The sequence below is a fragment of the Octopus sinensis genome, linkage group LG9, assembly GCF_006345805.1.
Source record: "Octopus sinensis linkage group LG9, ASM634580v1, whole genome shotgun sequence".
Taxonomy (NCBI): Eukaryota; Metazoa; Mollusca; class Cephalopoda; order Octopoda; family Octopodidae; genus Octopus; species Octopus sinensis.
In genome coordinates, this window is record NC_043005.1 from 75,695,714 (window position 1) to 75,711,954 (window position 16,241).

At 36.1% G+C, this 16,241-nt stretch overlaps 1 protein-coding gene across 1 annotated transcript in view; it reads left to right on the forward strand.

Annotated features, from left to right (window-relative positions):
* LOC115215364 (ADP-ribosylation factor-like protein 15) overlaps positions 1–16,241 on the forward strand; it is a 190,495-nt gene that overhangs the window by 149,928 nt on the left and 24,326 nt on the right. The window contains exon 4 of the mRNA XM_029784513.2: positions 7,269–7,477. Within this exon, the coding sequence (XP_029640373.1) occupies positions 7,269–7,477 (209 nt within the window). The remainder of the gene's footprint in view (positions 1–7,268; positions 7,478–16,241) is intronic.

Here is a 16,241-nt window from a genome sequence, read left to right on the forward strand (position 1 = left end):
ACATATATATATATATATATATATATATAATATATATATATATATATATATATATATATATATGCACACACACACGCACACATATATATACACACACACATACATGCACACACACGCACGCACACACACATGCACACATATATATGTATATATTTTCACTGATGACCACACCCTCCCCCTTTTCTTATTTCTTCCATCCTATTTCCTAAAATTGACTCTTTTGAAAGGCCACCAGCCCTTGTAAGAAAATGTGTTTATTTACAAATATGTTGATAGGTATACAATGGAAAAAAAAAGAATGAAAAATACTTTGTAATGAAATTTCAATGTCTTGACCACACCAGAGGGAAAAGAAACATCTCTCCCCACCCTCTCTCTCTCTCTCTATCTGTCTTTTCCCCAGCCTTTATTATTATTTTTTTCTCCTTTTTCTTGATTGTTCTGAAACCTTTCTCACTATCTAGTTCTCCCCCTGCTTTTCTGTTCTTTCTTTCTCCCTTTTTCAAAAAAGCAACAATAAATACCTTAGGAATGAGAACCCAGGTTTGAAATTTCCCCAAGACACCTGATGAGGGCTGGAGGGTATATCAGCCGAAACTTTGTGTTAGCAACAAACAAGATGATGACAAATATCTGTCAAATGTAAATAATGTACATAATTCCTCATTTCTTAAATATAGAACTGAACAACAACGATGTTAATAACATGATACCTCTATAAATGATCATATATATATAACGTTGGGATTTTTACAACTGTTGTTTTTATAGAACTTACATATATTCGAGAAAGAATACTAGAACTACTTTACCACTGATTAGGAAAGACGTCTAATGTAGCTACTTGGCAAAGTAATTCATGATTCTGACTTTATTTTCCTAATTTATGAATATTGTACTAATATTTAATGTTTGTTCATGCAAAACAAAAAAATTACACAGAATATGGGACTTGGCTATACAGTGTAAAAGAATATGCATTTTCATAGGACTTTGAACTCTTTTTTATTTTTCAGTGATGACAGCACCCTACCCCATTTTCTTATTTCTTCCATCTTACTTCCTAAATTTGACACCTTTGAAAGGTCACCAACCCTTGTGAGAAAATGTGTTTACAAATATGTTGATAGGTATACAAGGAAAAAAAAGAAAGGTGAAAGTAAAAAAGAAAAATACTTTGTAATGAAATTTCAGTGAATTGACCACACCAAATTGAAAAGAAACCTCTCCCCCCCTCTCTCTCTATCTATCTGTCTAACCTTTCCCAAACCTTTATTATTATTATTATTTTTTCTCCTCTTTCTTGATTGTCCTGAAACCTCTCTCTCTATCTAATCCCCACCGCTTTGCTTTGCTTCTGAACTTAATTCTCTATCAGTAAATATATGTATTCACTATAAGAATTTATGAATGATTTAGTGAATGTGTATATAAAAAATTAATATAGACAGCTCTGTGCAATGTGTTATCAAAAAGGAAAACTAAATTGTCACTAAATATGATTAGGTTGTTAGAAACACCTACATTGCTAGAAATATAAGTTAGACATGGCCAGGACCAATCTTTGGTCGAAATATATCTAAGTTATCTAAATTATATGTATTTATATATATATTGGTCATAAGAAGTATCAGATGTGGTGTGCAAGATAGATGACTGAGCTGGTATGGTCATGTGATGTGTACGGACAAGGACAGCTGTGTGAAGAAGTGCCAATCTCTAGTGGTGGAGGGAACCCGTGGAAGAGGTTGACCCAGGAAGACATGAAATGAGGTGGTGAAGTATAATCTTCAAATGCTAGGCCTCACGGACGCAGTGAAAAGTGATCCTGACCTTTGGTGATATGCTGTGCTTGAGAAGACCTGGCAAACTAAGTGAGATTGTAGTGATGGCTGAATCCAGTGTTATGTAACTGGCACCTGTGCAGGTGGTACGTAAAGTGCACTCACTACACTCTTGGAGTGGTTGGCATTAGGAAGGACAAACAGCCATTGGTACCATGCCAAATCAGATTGTAACCTGGGGCAGTTCTCCAGCTTACCAGTTTTCAGTCAAACCGTCCAACCCATACAAGCATGGAAAGCGGATACTAAATGATGATGATGACCTCTCCTTCTCTATCTCTCTGTCTCTATCTATGCATACATATATACACATATACACACATTTTGTAGGTATTCATTTCATATGCATATTATACATATATTACTTGTGTGTGTGTGTGTATAGATGTTGCAGTTTGTGAAACCAGGAAGACCTTTATTCAAATATTTATTCAATACAAGTGGGGAGCAAAATAAATGTATTTATTTTCAGTTCATTCTCCACTTCAGTAGGTGAAGCGGGAATAATTTAAAATGTATATCATGAGAAGCCTTAAACTGAAGGCATATGGGGCACGCATACATTCATGTTTGGTTTGCACCAGCTCACACTGCATCCATACTGTCGCGCATTTATGAATTTCACGCTTACTGAAGACCATCGACAGTCATAGAGGCAGTTGTTTGTGAGAGATAATATGTGTGTGTGTAGGTGTCTGCTTCCTTGTGGATGTAGATGTATTGTACATGGTGTGTACATGTATGTCATATGGATGAATATTTTATCTTATACATTAAGTGTATATATTGCTTGGATAGAGTTATGTTTATGGACGTGTGTGACTTAATGAATTGTGCTGATAAATGCGTGTGTGTGTGTGCTTCAGTAGTAGTGTTTAATATGTGCATACATTTAAAGTGTCTATATATTAATGCCATCAATGTGTTCATGTGGAGTGTATGTTTATGATTTATTGCATTAACGAGCATCTGTGTACGCATATGTATCTATGTGTGGGGAGGTGTATGTAATGAATATAAAGGCTAGCGGAGTTTGTTGTGTTAATTAGTGTGTTTGTATGGTGTGTTTATATGGTCATGTTTGGTTTTTATTACATGTGACAGTGTATATGAGATGAAAGTATGTTCATCGGTCAAGCCAAAGCTACTAGTGGTATTTATCATCTCAAATTACAATGAAGAATGAAAGGAGTGGAACTGGGTATGCCATTAAGTCAATTTGGAATGCACTCTGAAAATTAACAATATTTCTTCTCATTGTCTGTTTCATCGGTTAATTTTCTCACTCATCCTATCACTTTCCGTCTCTCTTTTCCATTCTATAGCTTTGAGCATGATTGTGCTCTGTGACTAGCCTAAGATACCTTCAGTTAATATACAGAATTTGTATATAATTGTTGAGGTGTACGCAGAACAGCGATAGTCCAAACAATAACATATTTATTCATTGTTAATCCATTCTCACTGATTCATCACCATCACCATCATCATCATCATCATTACTGTTATCATCATTACTGTCATCATCATCACTGTCATCATCATCATCCTCATCATCATCATCATCATCATCACTGTCGTCATAATCATCATCATCATCATCATCATCATCACTATCATCATCATTTAATAATCATTTTCCATGCTGGCTTGGGTTCGATGGTTTGATTGGAGATAGCAAGCTGCAGCGCTGCACCAGGCTCCAGTTGGTTTTGGCTTGGTCTCTACGGCTGGATGCCCAAATGTTAATATCTGATATCTATTGTTTGTATTCACTTCTCTGGGCCATTTCTATTATATTCTCTTTCCTGTAACTTAAAGTTATGACCTGATACCTCTTCCCCACCATTATCACTCTTTTCCTAACTGGAGTAACCATGTGTGTAAGCCATGTGTATATGTATGTGTATATATGTGTCATCGGCAAGACAGCAGGACACCTGTTCCTGTCTCTCAATTATATTTTCATCTCACATATTCCAGCAAAGTGCTACATCATCGTTTAACGTCCGTTTTCCATGCCGGCATGGGTTGGATGATTTGACTGAGGACTGGTGAACCAGATGATCTGGCAGAGTTTCTACAGCTGGATGCTCTTCCTAATGCCAACCACTCTGAGAGTGTAGTGGTTGCTTTTATGTGCCACCAGCACAAGGGCCAGTCTGGTGGTACTGGCAATGGCCATGCTCAAATGATGCTTTTTACATGCCACCTGCACCAGAGTCAATCCAGTGGCACTGGCAATGACCTCGCTCAAATGTTTTGTTCACGTGCCACCAGCACAGGTGCCAATAAGGTGACATGTAATGATCATGCGCACATGGTTCCTTTTACGTACCAGCGGCACGTAGGCCAGATAGCTGCTCTGGCAGTGATCCCCTCCCTCAATATTACACTTTGCTTGGTTGAGTGGAGTCTTGCGTTGTGAGTTACAATGGTGACCTCTCTAGTGCTGGTGCCACATTAAAAGCATCTAATACATTCTGTGAAGTTGTTGGTATTAGGAGGGGCCTCGAGCTGTAGAGACCATGCCAAAGCAGACATTGGAACTTGGCACAGCCCTCTGGCTTATTGGCACCTCTCAAGCCATTGCACCCATGCCAGCATGGAAGGTGGAGGTTGACCGATGATGATGGTAATGATGGTAGAGAACATGTCCTCCCCTCACACTGGTGAACTGTATGTGTGTATGTGTTATGAATGCACACAATTCACGAGTGTAAGGGGACTTTAAGAAACCACATTTTGTTTCTTCTGTCAGACCAATGCATCTAACAAGAGCACAATGAAATCAAAGCATGACATTGTCTTGGAGTACCCTTGCATCAGTGAATTGCAATGTGTTTTGAACACACATAACCTAAAAGAGGTGGTATTCTCCATTGACGAAAAAAAAAACAGCAATTAGATGTTCTAATTTCATTTTGCTAGAACTTATTGAGAATAAACAAGTTACATTATAGAATTTTATCATAATTGTTTATTTACATATCAGGGTGATGAGCTGGCAGAATTAGTAGAGCATCAAGGCGGTTAGCTGGCAGAAACGTTAGCATGCCGGGTGAAATGATTAGCGGTATTTTGTCTGCCGCTATGTTCTGAGTTCAAATTTCGCCAAGATCGACTTTGCCTTTCATCCTTTCGGGGTCGATTAAACATGTACCAGTTACACACTGGGGTTGATATAATCAACTCAATCCCTTTGTCTGTCCTTGTTTGTCTCCTCTGTGTGTAGTCCCTTGCGGGTAGTAAAGAAATAAGAATTAGTAGAGCATCAGACAAAAGGCGGTGCTCCAGCATGGCCACAGTCAAATGACTGAAACAAGTAAAAGAATAAAAGAATAAAATGTCATGTGCTTCTTTCATCTCATTACGTTCTGGCTTCAAATCTTACCAAATTTATCTTTTGGCTTTCATCTCTATGGGGCTGATAAAATAAAGTACCGGTTAAGTGCTCTGCTTGATAATATCAACTAAATTCTTCTTTGCCAAAACTACTGGCCTTCTGCCTAAATTCGAAAAGAAATTTGTATTGAATAACCAACAAACAAACTAAGTAATAATAATAATAATGATAATGGTTTCAAATTTTGGCATAAGGTCAGCTATTTCAGGGGATGGGATTAGTCAATAACACCGACCCCAGTGCTTAAAGGATGAAAGGCAAAGTCAACCTTGGCAGAATTTGAACTCAGAATGTAACAACAGGTGAAATACTGCTAAGCATTTTGCCTGGCATACTAACAATTCTGCCAGATTGCTGCCTTATTAATGATAATAATAATAATAATAATGTTATCATGTACATTGTTTTGTCTTGGTATAAAAGATGGGCCACAACAAATATGAAAACAAAAAGGAAAAGATATACCTATAAAGGGACTGCTGCAACCAACAAAAAAAAGCTCAAAATATCCCCCCAAAACAGATATTCTACATACATATATATAAGTCATTTCATAACTCAAGACCAAAATACACTTATTTTTCCTGAAGTGATCTAACAATATATAGATTATTGCATCTTTTAAAGTTATAATTATTGATGATTATTAAATATTGTTATATTGAAATACATATATGTATGTAGAATATCTTTTCTTTTTGATATTTTGGGGTTATTTTGTTGGTTGAGGCAGTTCTTCTTATACTCTTAGATATATCTTTTCATCTTTTAATTTGAATTACTTTTCCAATTGTAATACAAATAAAACAAACCAAGCACCTTTTTAATTTTTGTTCACCATTTTCTTTTACTGACTTTTTAATGAGATATATATATATATAATATATATATATATACCATTAAAAAGTCAGGAGTGGCTGTGTGGTAAGTATCTTGCTTATGAACCACATGGTTCCGGGTTCATTCCCACTGTGTGGCACCTTGGGCAAGTGTCTTCTAGTATAGTCTCAGGCCAACCAAAGCCTTGTGAGTGGATTTGGTAGACGGAAACTGAAAGAAGCCTGTCATATATATGTGTATATATGTGTGTGTGCATATGTTTCTGTGTCTGTGTTTGTCCACCCAACATTGCTTGACAACCGATGCTGGTGTCTTTACGTCCCCGTAACTTAGCGGTTCAGCAAAAGAGACCGATAGAATAAGTACTAGGCTTCCAAAGAATAAGTCCTGGGGTCGATTTGCTCGACTAAAGGTGGTGCTCCAGCATGGCTGCAGTCAAATGACTGAAACAAGTAAAAGATTAAAGAGTGTATATATATATATATATATATATATATATATACACACACACACATATATACAGATATATATATATATATATATATATTATATATATATATATATATATATATATACATATGTATGTATATTCACATATACATAGATATATATGTATTTATTTATAATATGTATGAAGATGTGTGAGCTAGTGGCTAGGGTGCTATACTCACAACTCAAACTTAGGAGATTGTGGTTTCCATTCCTGGACTGGGCAGTGCTTTGTGTTCTTGAGCAAAACATGCAAGTGCCATCTATGACAGGAAAGCCCATGATATATATGCATGTATGTCAGTTCCTTTGCATATATATATTTATGTATATGTCTTTGTCTGTGTATTTGTGTGTATATATATATATATATATATATATATATATATATATATGTATGTATGTATGTATGTATGTATATAATCGAACACATATACACAATGTATGTGCTTTTCTTGTTCACTCGTTGGCTCCAATGTGTGTGTGTGTTTGTGTGTGTGTGTTTTTCTTTGCATGTTTCTGTTTTTATGTCTTTCTTTACATTGATATTACTTGAAAAAATATTGCTTTTTGTGTTTATGTCCCATAATTCATGATATGACCAAAGAGAAATTGCTAAAATGACATTGTGTGTATACCTGCCTGCATTTATGTCTGTGTCTAATGTGATCTTAATTATGCTTTTTCAGGTGCTGATAACGTGAGGATTTATTGGGATCGGTACCTTTCAGGTGTGGATGCTTTGATTTATGTTGTGAACAGTGCAGATACTGCTGATAATCTTCAGCTTGCAAGCCAAGAATTGACACGAATATTACAGAATAAACAACTCAATAATGTTCCACTTCTTCTAATGGCAAATCACCATGACATGGAAGATGCACGGTCTATGGACCAGGTTTGTTTGTCTACACAAATTCTCTTTTTTTTTAATTTTTTTAATTTTACTCTTGTCAGACGAATACACTGTCATAGGTTAATGGTAAGCACCTAGCAAGCTGAGTTTGTGATGAGGTGGGAGGTTTCACCCCCAGTTCACTTCTGGTCAGAGTGTTTCAGACATCACCACATTATCGTTTTATGGCTATCTAGGACAATGTTAGTTAATATCTCTTTTCATTTCCTAATACTCTTGGATGCTATTTGAAGGAAATTTCGCTGCTTTTCTAGCTAATAAATTAACCATGTGATGGCTTCCTTGTTTTGAATATGTAATGAAGTTTTGCTTCCTGATGGGACCGTTTTTCACTTCATTTGTTCTCAGTAACTGGTTGACTTCCTTAGACCTCATCATTCGAAGATGAAACCGTTAAAGATGAACCAACAACTTGTAAATGGTTATTGGATGTTTTCCCTTTTCATTTTCAAAGAAAAAAAGTTGTTGTTGTTTAGCTCTATTTTCATCAACATCTTGTAATTTTGACCAAAGATGTTCCAACTGTGTCCATTCTAAGTTTTTTTTTTCTTTTTGGCGGAGGAGACAGTGTATCTAAGGACTAGATTATTTAGTGTATCCTGCCTTTCTTAAATTGGTGTAATTTGGTTGTAATTTGAGAAAGATTGGACTGATTTTACTAAGCAGTTGAGCAACCTCATAAGTGCTCTTTCACTAGCTCAAAAAACAGTGGTTATAGTCTAGACATGAGAAGGAAATCTCCGCTTTAAGAACATTTTGGTTTGCCAATTGTGACCTGTTGTCTTTTAAACTTTAGTGTTGTCAGCCCTGAGTGAGCAGATATGAAATATTAAAAATTTACTTCATTTTTAAAGCATTAAATATGTATTTTATTTCAATACACGCACACACACATATACAGACATACATTATATATTAATATATATATAATATATATATATTATATATATATATATATACATATATGTATTGATGCTTGTTTTTTATGTTCAGTTATAATAAAAACAAGATTTACATTAATCTGAAGGGTTACTCCATACTTTTGTAGAGGATAAATTTATTATTCATTAACAAGAGTAGTACTGACAGTTACTTCAGAGTTTACATATAATATATAATATATATATATATATATATATATATGACTCGGCAAACCAAGTGAGACCATAACCTTGTGGCCTATGTCAGGAGTGTAACCAGCCCACTTATGCGTACCTTCTCTTCATTGGACACTGCTTACGAAGACCTGTTGAGGCAAGTGAAATCGAAAGCAAATTTATTGACTGACATCCGTGCTAGTGAAGCACTAAGAGCACCATCCAAGCGTAATTGTTGCCAGAGCGGCTAACTTGCGTTCATGCCGGTGGCACGTAAAACCACCCACTACACTCTTGGAGTGGTTGGCCATCCAGCTGTAGAAACTCTGCCATCTGGTGCAGCCATCTGGTTCGCCAGTCCTTAGTCAAATCGTCCAACCCATGCTAGCATGGAAAGTGGACGTTAAACGATGATGGTGATGATATATATATATACTCACACACAAATAATAATAATAAAATGTAACAATTGAAGAGTACTATAATAACAACCTTTTACTGTTTGTTCTAAATTATAACATATATATATATATATATATATATATATATATATATATATTAAGAGTAGTCATATATTTATTACAAAGCTTTATTTAAAGGTAATTCTTTTTACATCAAATTAAACATGGATGTCTTGTTAGAAAACCAAATACTGCTTTATTAGCCTTGAGAGATCTTCACATAGAGGCACTTGGTGTATAAAAGCACACACATCGATCATGAGAGGATTTCTCAAGGCTAATAACACAGTATTCACTGTTCTAACAAGGAACCCATGTTAAGTTGGATGTAAAGATTACCTTTTGGTATTAAAACTGCTTCTGTCTCTAATAATTAATCTTTATTTAAAGATTATTGGATATTTGAATGAATTTGAATGCCAAACAATGTAATTTAATTAAACAAGCTTTATGATTTTTTGCTTGGATATTTTTTTCTATATCTAAAAGAACCTTTTGAAAAAGGTTCTTTTAGAAACGAAGTTAGCTGTACATAGATGTAGCATGAGAGAGAGAGAAAGAGAAAGAGAGAAAGAGAGAGAGAGAGAGAGAGAGAGAACATAATGAAGTAGACAAACGTGTTAATAAAATATGACATTTTATTGTAAATGTTAAATTTTTACTATTTGACCTATAGCCATCATTCACATTTGTATGTGTGTACATAATGGTAGTGGTTGTGGTTGTGGTGGTGGTGGTGGTGGTGGTGGTGGGAAACTTGATGGTATGTTCCAAACTAAAATTTATTCTTTTAAGTAGCCATGTTGCTATGCACAGATGCCCTCTTGGCCCTTTCATGACCCAGCGGAATATCTAGGATTTGACAATCACAGTAAGAGAGGGTTGCACTCAATCTGGGTTGGCTCTTTATTTATCAACCCTGAAATACTGAAAGGCAAAGTTGACTTCAGCTGGATTTGAACTCAGCGCACAAAGAACTGGAACAAATATCACAACACTTTCTATCCATACTCCATTGACATGATAATCAATCATCTTTCTGTTATGGTCTATCATCATCATCATCATCATCATCGTTTAACGTTCGTTTTCGATGCTAGCATGGGTTGGACGGTTCGACCAGGGTCTGGAAGCCAGGAGGCTGCACCAGGCTCCAGTCTGATCTGGCAGTGTTTCTACAGCTGGATGCCCTTCCTAACGCCAACCACTCCGTGAGTGTAGTGGGTGCTTTTTACGTGCCACTGGCACAAGGGCCAGGGGAGGCTGGCAAACAGCCACGATCAGTTGGTGCTTTTACATGTCGCCGACATGAATGCCAGTCAAGCAGCGCTGGCATCTGCCACGTTCGGACAGTGCTTTTAACATGTCACTAGTACGGGTATCTTAACTACAATTTCCGTTTGATTATATAATGAAATGTAGGTGTAAATTTCTGGTCAATAAATGATTTCCTACATTTGGTATATAACTCATATATAACTCTTTCGAACAATCAACATACATATATGAACCACAAAAGCTTATATCAAATGTTAGCATTTAGATATGAATCGCAAAAACTTATATGTCTACACCTGACATAGAAATGTGAATCACACCAGCTGATATGTCCAATGTTAGCATAGATATGTGAATTGCAAAAGCTTATTATGTCCAACAGCCAGCATTCATATGTAAATCACAAAAGCTTATGCCCAATGTTAGCATGTTGGTGTGAATCACAAAAACTCATATGTCCAGTACCAGGTAAACATGGGAATCACAAAAGCAATGCCCATTGTTTGTATACAGATGTGTATTACAAAAGAGGCACAGGAGTGGCTGTGTGGTAAGTAGCTTGCTTACCAACCACATGGTTCTGGGTTCATTCCCACTGCGTGGCACCTTCGGCAAGTGTCTTCTACTACAGCCTCGGGCCAACCAAAGCCTTGTGAGTGGATTTGGAAGACGGAAACTGAAAGAAGCCCATCGTATATATGTATGTGTGTGTGAGTGTGTGTGTGTGTGCGCATTTATATGTTTGTGTTTGTCCCCCAACATCACTTGACAACCGATGCTAGTGTGTTTACAGATGCTTGACAAGAGAGACCAATAGAATAAGTACTAGGCTTAAAAAGAATAAGTCCTGGGGTTGATTTGTTTGACTAAAGGCAGTGCTCCAGCATGGCTACAGTCAAATGACTGAAAGAAGTAAAAGATATCTGTAGAGTGCTCAGCCACTTGCATGTTAATTTCACTAGCAGGCTGTTTCATTGATTGGATCAACTGGAATCCTTATTGTAACCAACAGAGTAGGGATTGAGTGAAGAACAGAGATGTTATTGACTGATCCCAAGGAGCATCACCTCTTTCTTTCCTTCTTCCTTATTCTCAGATAAAGAAAGAAACTGACTTATTAGATTCTTTACAATTTTTGACGACTGAACATACCAGATTCTTCTGTGATATCTCGCCATAGACTAGATGTAAGTTCTTACCTAGTCATACTAGCAGTCTAGTTTTAATTGGTAGTCGTAGCCATTTCCTTAGTTAAAAAATACTGGACAACCATCTGAAAAGTGGGTAGTTTCTATTCTACTATTTAGATTTTGCATTGTGTCTGGCGTGATTCTTAAATTTGAAGTGGAGCTGTCTGTCTAGTTGCAAAATGGCATCTTCATCTCACTTACATTAAATAATATATTGGATTGAAGAAGGTATGAAGATCACAATATTTTATTTTTTTCAGTCTCTTATAAACAAATCTGAAAAAAAAAAAAAAGAGAATTATATTTGCAGTTCTCCAAGATTTAGTTGTGCTTTTTTCATGATGCCTATTTACAAACATGGTGAACTTAGCCATTGAAAATTAAGCGCCTTTGTTAAAAATGCAGACCGTTGCTGCTGTTGGAATGTAACCATGCATCTCCTGACTGCCAAGTTGGCAACATATTGACTTGGCTATCTGCTGCCATCCTTCTCCATATACACTCTGCCTGATCAAAAGAAATTCATATTCAATAAAAGAAATGTTGAGGTGAAATGGCTAAGCAAATAGATATCAACTTGCAACTGGGATTCCATTGTGTTTCTGAGCAGTGTGCTTTATTCTGTATTGTCTTAATTCCTTTAGCTGTTGGAAATCATTCCCATTTCGAAATATTATCTGCAGTAAAGTGATATTCTATCTAAAGAAGATTTATCTCTAATCTGTTTGAAACTATTATATCAGAGTTAAAGGTGGTGAGCTGGCTGAATTGTTAGCATGCTGAACTGAATGCTTTGTATCATTTCTTTTGGATTTATACCAGTGCTTCTCAAGAATGGTTCAAACGGCCCTTGGAGGTCCACATGAGATGTTGTGGTTAAAATTTATACTCTTACTCTTACTCTTTTACTTGTTTCAGTCATTTGACTGTGGCCATGCTGCAGCACCACCTTTAGTCGAGCAAATTGACCCCAGGACTTATTCTTTGTAAGCCTAGTACTTATTCTATCGGTCTCTTTTGCCAAACCGTTAAGTGACAGGGACGTAAACGCACCAGCATCAGTTGTCAAGTGATGTTGAGGGGGGGGGGGGCAAACACAGACACACAAACACATACATACATACATACATATATATATATATATATATACACACATAAATACGACGGGCTTCTTTCAGTTTCCGTCTACCAAATCCACTCACAAGGCTTTGGTTAGCCTGAGGCTATAGTAGAAGACACTTCCCCAAGATGCCACACATTGGGAATGAACCCAGAACCATGTGGTTCGTAAGCAAGCTACTTGCCACACAGCCACTCCTACGCCTATCTGCAATAAATTGCTTATACTTCTACAATACATATAATATTTTTGCAATTTTTTTAAAATACAATTCCTAATGATATATAATTATAAAAATGCATCAGGATACTTTTTTAAACATTGAATGCCTTTGGTATCCACCTGAGTAAAATAGAAGTCATAGGGGTCCATAGGGAAAAAATAAGTGAGAACCACTGCTTTACATTCTGAGCTCAAATGCTGCCTGCGTCAATTTAGATTTTCATCCATTTTGGGTTTGATAAAATAAGCACCACTTGAGCACTGAGGTCAATTACCAAAGTCTCACGCCTTGTATAGAGCTCAGAACTGTTTCTCTGGGATCACAAGATGTTAGAAATAGTTACATTTAGAAATGTTACCTTAAGTAAAGTGTTATCCCTTATCTGCTTTTGTCTTTTATATCAGAGCTAAAAACTGTTTCTCTGAGACCACTAGAAGCTACTTGTGGTTTAAGAAGAATCTATTTTCCATTAGTATGTTTTGCTAGTGTTAATATCTAGTCCAGTGGTTCTCAACCATCCTTTACCTATGGACTTCTTTGATGTCTGTTTTACTCAGGAGATGGGACCCTCATGGCTACTTGGTGTCTAAAAACTCCCATTATATTTTTATGATTAAATATTTATAGGAATTGTATTAAAAAATATTTAGATATTTTGTGTGTCGTAGAAATATAAGGAGTTTATTGCAGATAAATTTTAACAACAAAATTTTAAATAGACCCCAGTTGGGAACCATTGACCTAGTCCTATGTTAGCCCTTATTGAGCTGACCTGTCATCAAAGATTTTCCAACTTTAGCCATTGCATGTTTTTGTATATCCAAGACTACAATATAGATTGTAAGGTTTGAATTGGCAGTCAGTAGAGCAACAGACAGAATTCCTTGCAGTAGTTAATCTAGATTTTTGTATTCTGAGTTCAAATCCTGACAAAGTCAACTTTGATTTTAGTCCTATTGGGGTTGTTAAGTAAAGTACCAGTCAGTACTGAAGGTCGATTCTCTCTCCTTCTCTCACTCTCATTCTCCCCCCTCTCCGTCTCTATTCTCTCTGCTCTCTCTTACTATCTCTGTCTACTCTCTCTTACTATCTCTGTCTTCTTTCTTTCTTTCTCTCACATACTGTCTCTGTCTGCTCTCTCTCTCTCTCTCTCTCTCTCTCTCTCTTTACTTTCCTCTTTCTCTTTATCCCTTCTCTCTCTCTCTTTTCTTAAGTAGAAGAAATCAATTGTGGTTATACCTGGAGAAGGATGAGCTCCACCAGGTTTTATAAATATCCCAGACATGTTGTATGCCACTCTAGGGTTTTGTTGTCTCCATCAGGAGCAGAAACCCCACAGAAAGTTAATATAAAATGTGTCTTCTTTTTTAAAACAGTTGAATTTGATTTAAAGGAAATTTGATTGCTATTTCTAGCATTTCTTGCAACTGTGTAGAGGCTTTGTCATTAACTTAACATAATATGGTTGGTCAAATGATTTTTACTGAAAGGAAAAATTTACCTTTGCTGAAAAAGAGTTTTATATAGAATAGTAAGAAATATTTGAGAAGCAATATGGCCTATGAAATAATCTTCACTGCTGATTCACACAAAATTATATATTTTCTTGTTTAGCTTTTAGTTTTTTGTTCTTAATAGCTAAAAGTGATTGAAAAGATGAAATTATGTTGGGATCAAAATAAAATCAGGATTGTGAGTAGATAAAAACTAAAGCTTACTGAGAAATATATTTTTTTTTATAACAGCAGAGAAGATTTGTATTTTATATATTATTATTATTATCATTATTATTATTATCATTATTATTATTATTATTATTATTATTATTATTATTATTATTGGCAATAAACTGCTAAACTAAAATTACTCATAAAATGTCAGCCTTATATATACTATAGCATGTCTGAAGAAATCAATTTTATTTTGCCTGTGTGCCAAATCTGTATAAAGTTTAAATGAATAGTGGACTCTTTCAGATTACTAACAAAAAGGTTATGGAGTAGCAGTAGCATGCTAGATGTGGTTTCATCTCACAACGTTCTGAGTTCAAATCTCACTGGGGTTGAGTTTTTCTCATCTGTCTAAAGTTAATAAAATGATTCATCATCATCATCATCATCATCATCATCATCATTTAACGTCCGCTTTTCATGCTAGCATGGGTTGGACAATTTGACTGAGGTCTGGCGAACCAAATTCCAATCTGATCTGGAAGAGTTTCTACAGCTGGATGCCCTTCCTAATGCCAACCACTCTGAGAGTGTAGTGGGTGCTTTTACGTGCCACTGGCACGAGGGCCAGTTTGATGGTACTGACAATGGCCACGCCCAAATGGTGCTTTTTACGTGCCACCTGCACAGGAGCCAGTCCAGCAGCACTGGTGACGACCTCGCTCGAATGTTTCATGTGCCACCAGCACAAGTGCTAGTAAGGCGACGCGGTAATGATCATGTTAGAATTATTTATCATAATTAATCAGCTTAGTTGAACTGATTACAATCATCCTTTCATCCATTTATCTTCTCTGCCCACTATTCTTTGGAGTGTCATGGGTTTAGAGTCCTCAGGCACCTCCTCCATAGGGTCCTATCAGAAGCAGCAATCATTATACTTTATGGCTGGATTCCCAAGCATGACCAACTGAATGAATGCATATTATCTGACTGTCTTGTTCTTGGTTTATCTCTAGCTCTGCTGCCAGTTAGCTTGAAGAGCCTGTCTTGTGATTTTTTCCCTACAACATTCTAATCACATGTCCAACTACAACATTCTGCTATGTATTGTGCCAATGCAGGAAATCCTCACCAGTGGGCTTGTTGTTGTTTTTATTATTACCAGCACTACAGTTATCATTGCCATTCATAATACCATTGGCCCCTTGTCATGTTGCCTCATGATACCGTTATTGCATCCAATTAAATAATTCCTTCTATTGAACCATAACTCATGGTTTTTGATGAGGAGCATTTTGTACCTTCTATATAAAAGTTTATTTTCCTGGTTTTCAAAGCCTGTTCTTTGTATTGAGACAACAATTTGTATATATATTCAAAACAGGTTATTCAAAGCATGTTATTGTACATACAATCATGTAAACTACTTTTGCTTTTGGATTTTGTCTTAGAGAATGACTTCTCACCATTGACTTTGTGTGCAAGGACCACACATGCACCAAGTGATGTTGGCAGATTATTAGACACTGGTGTTTTGGTTTGATTTAGCCACCTCAATGATAGACACCATGTCAACCATTTGGAGCTAAACAGGAAGTATAAAAACCAGTAAATGAAATATTTGCCAATGCATGTGAAAGCCTACCTATGCTAAGGTTGAATTAATTTGTGCACAAAAAACAGTGAGAATTAAAGCAATGATAG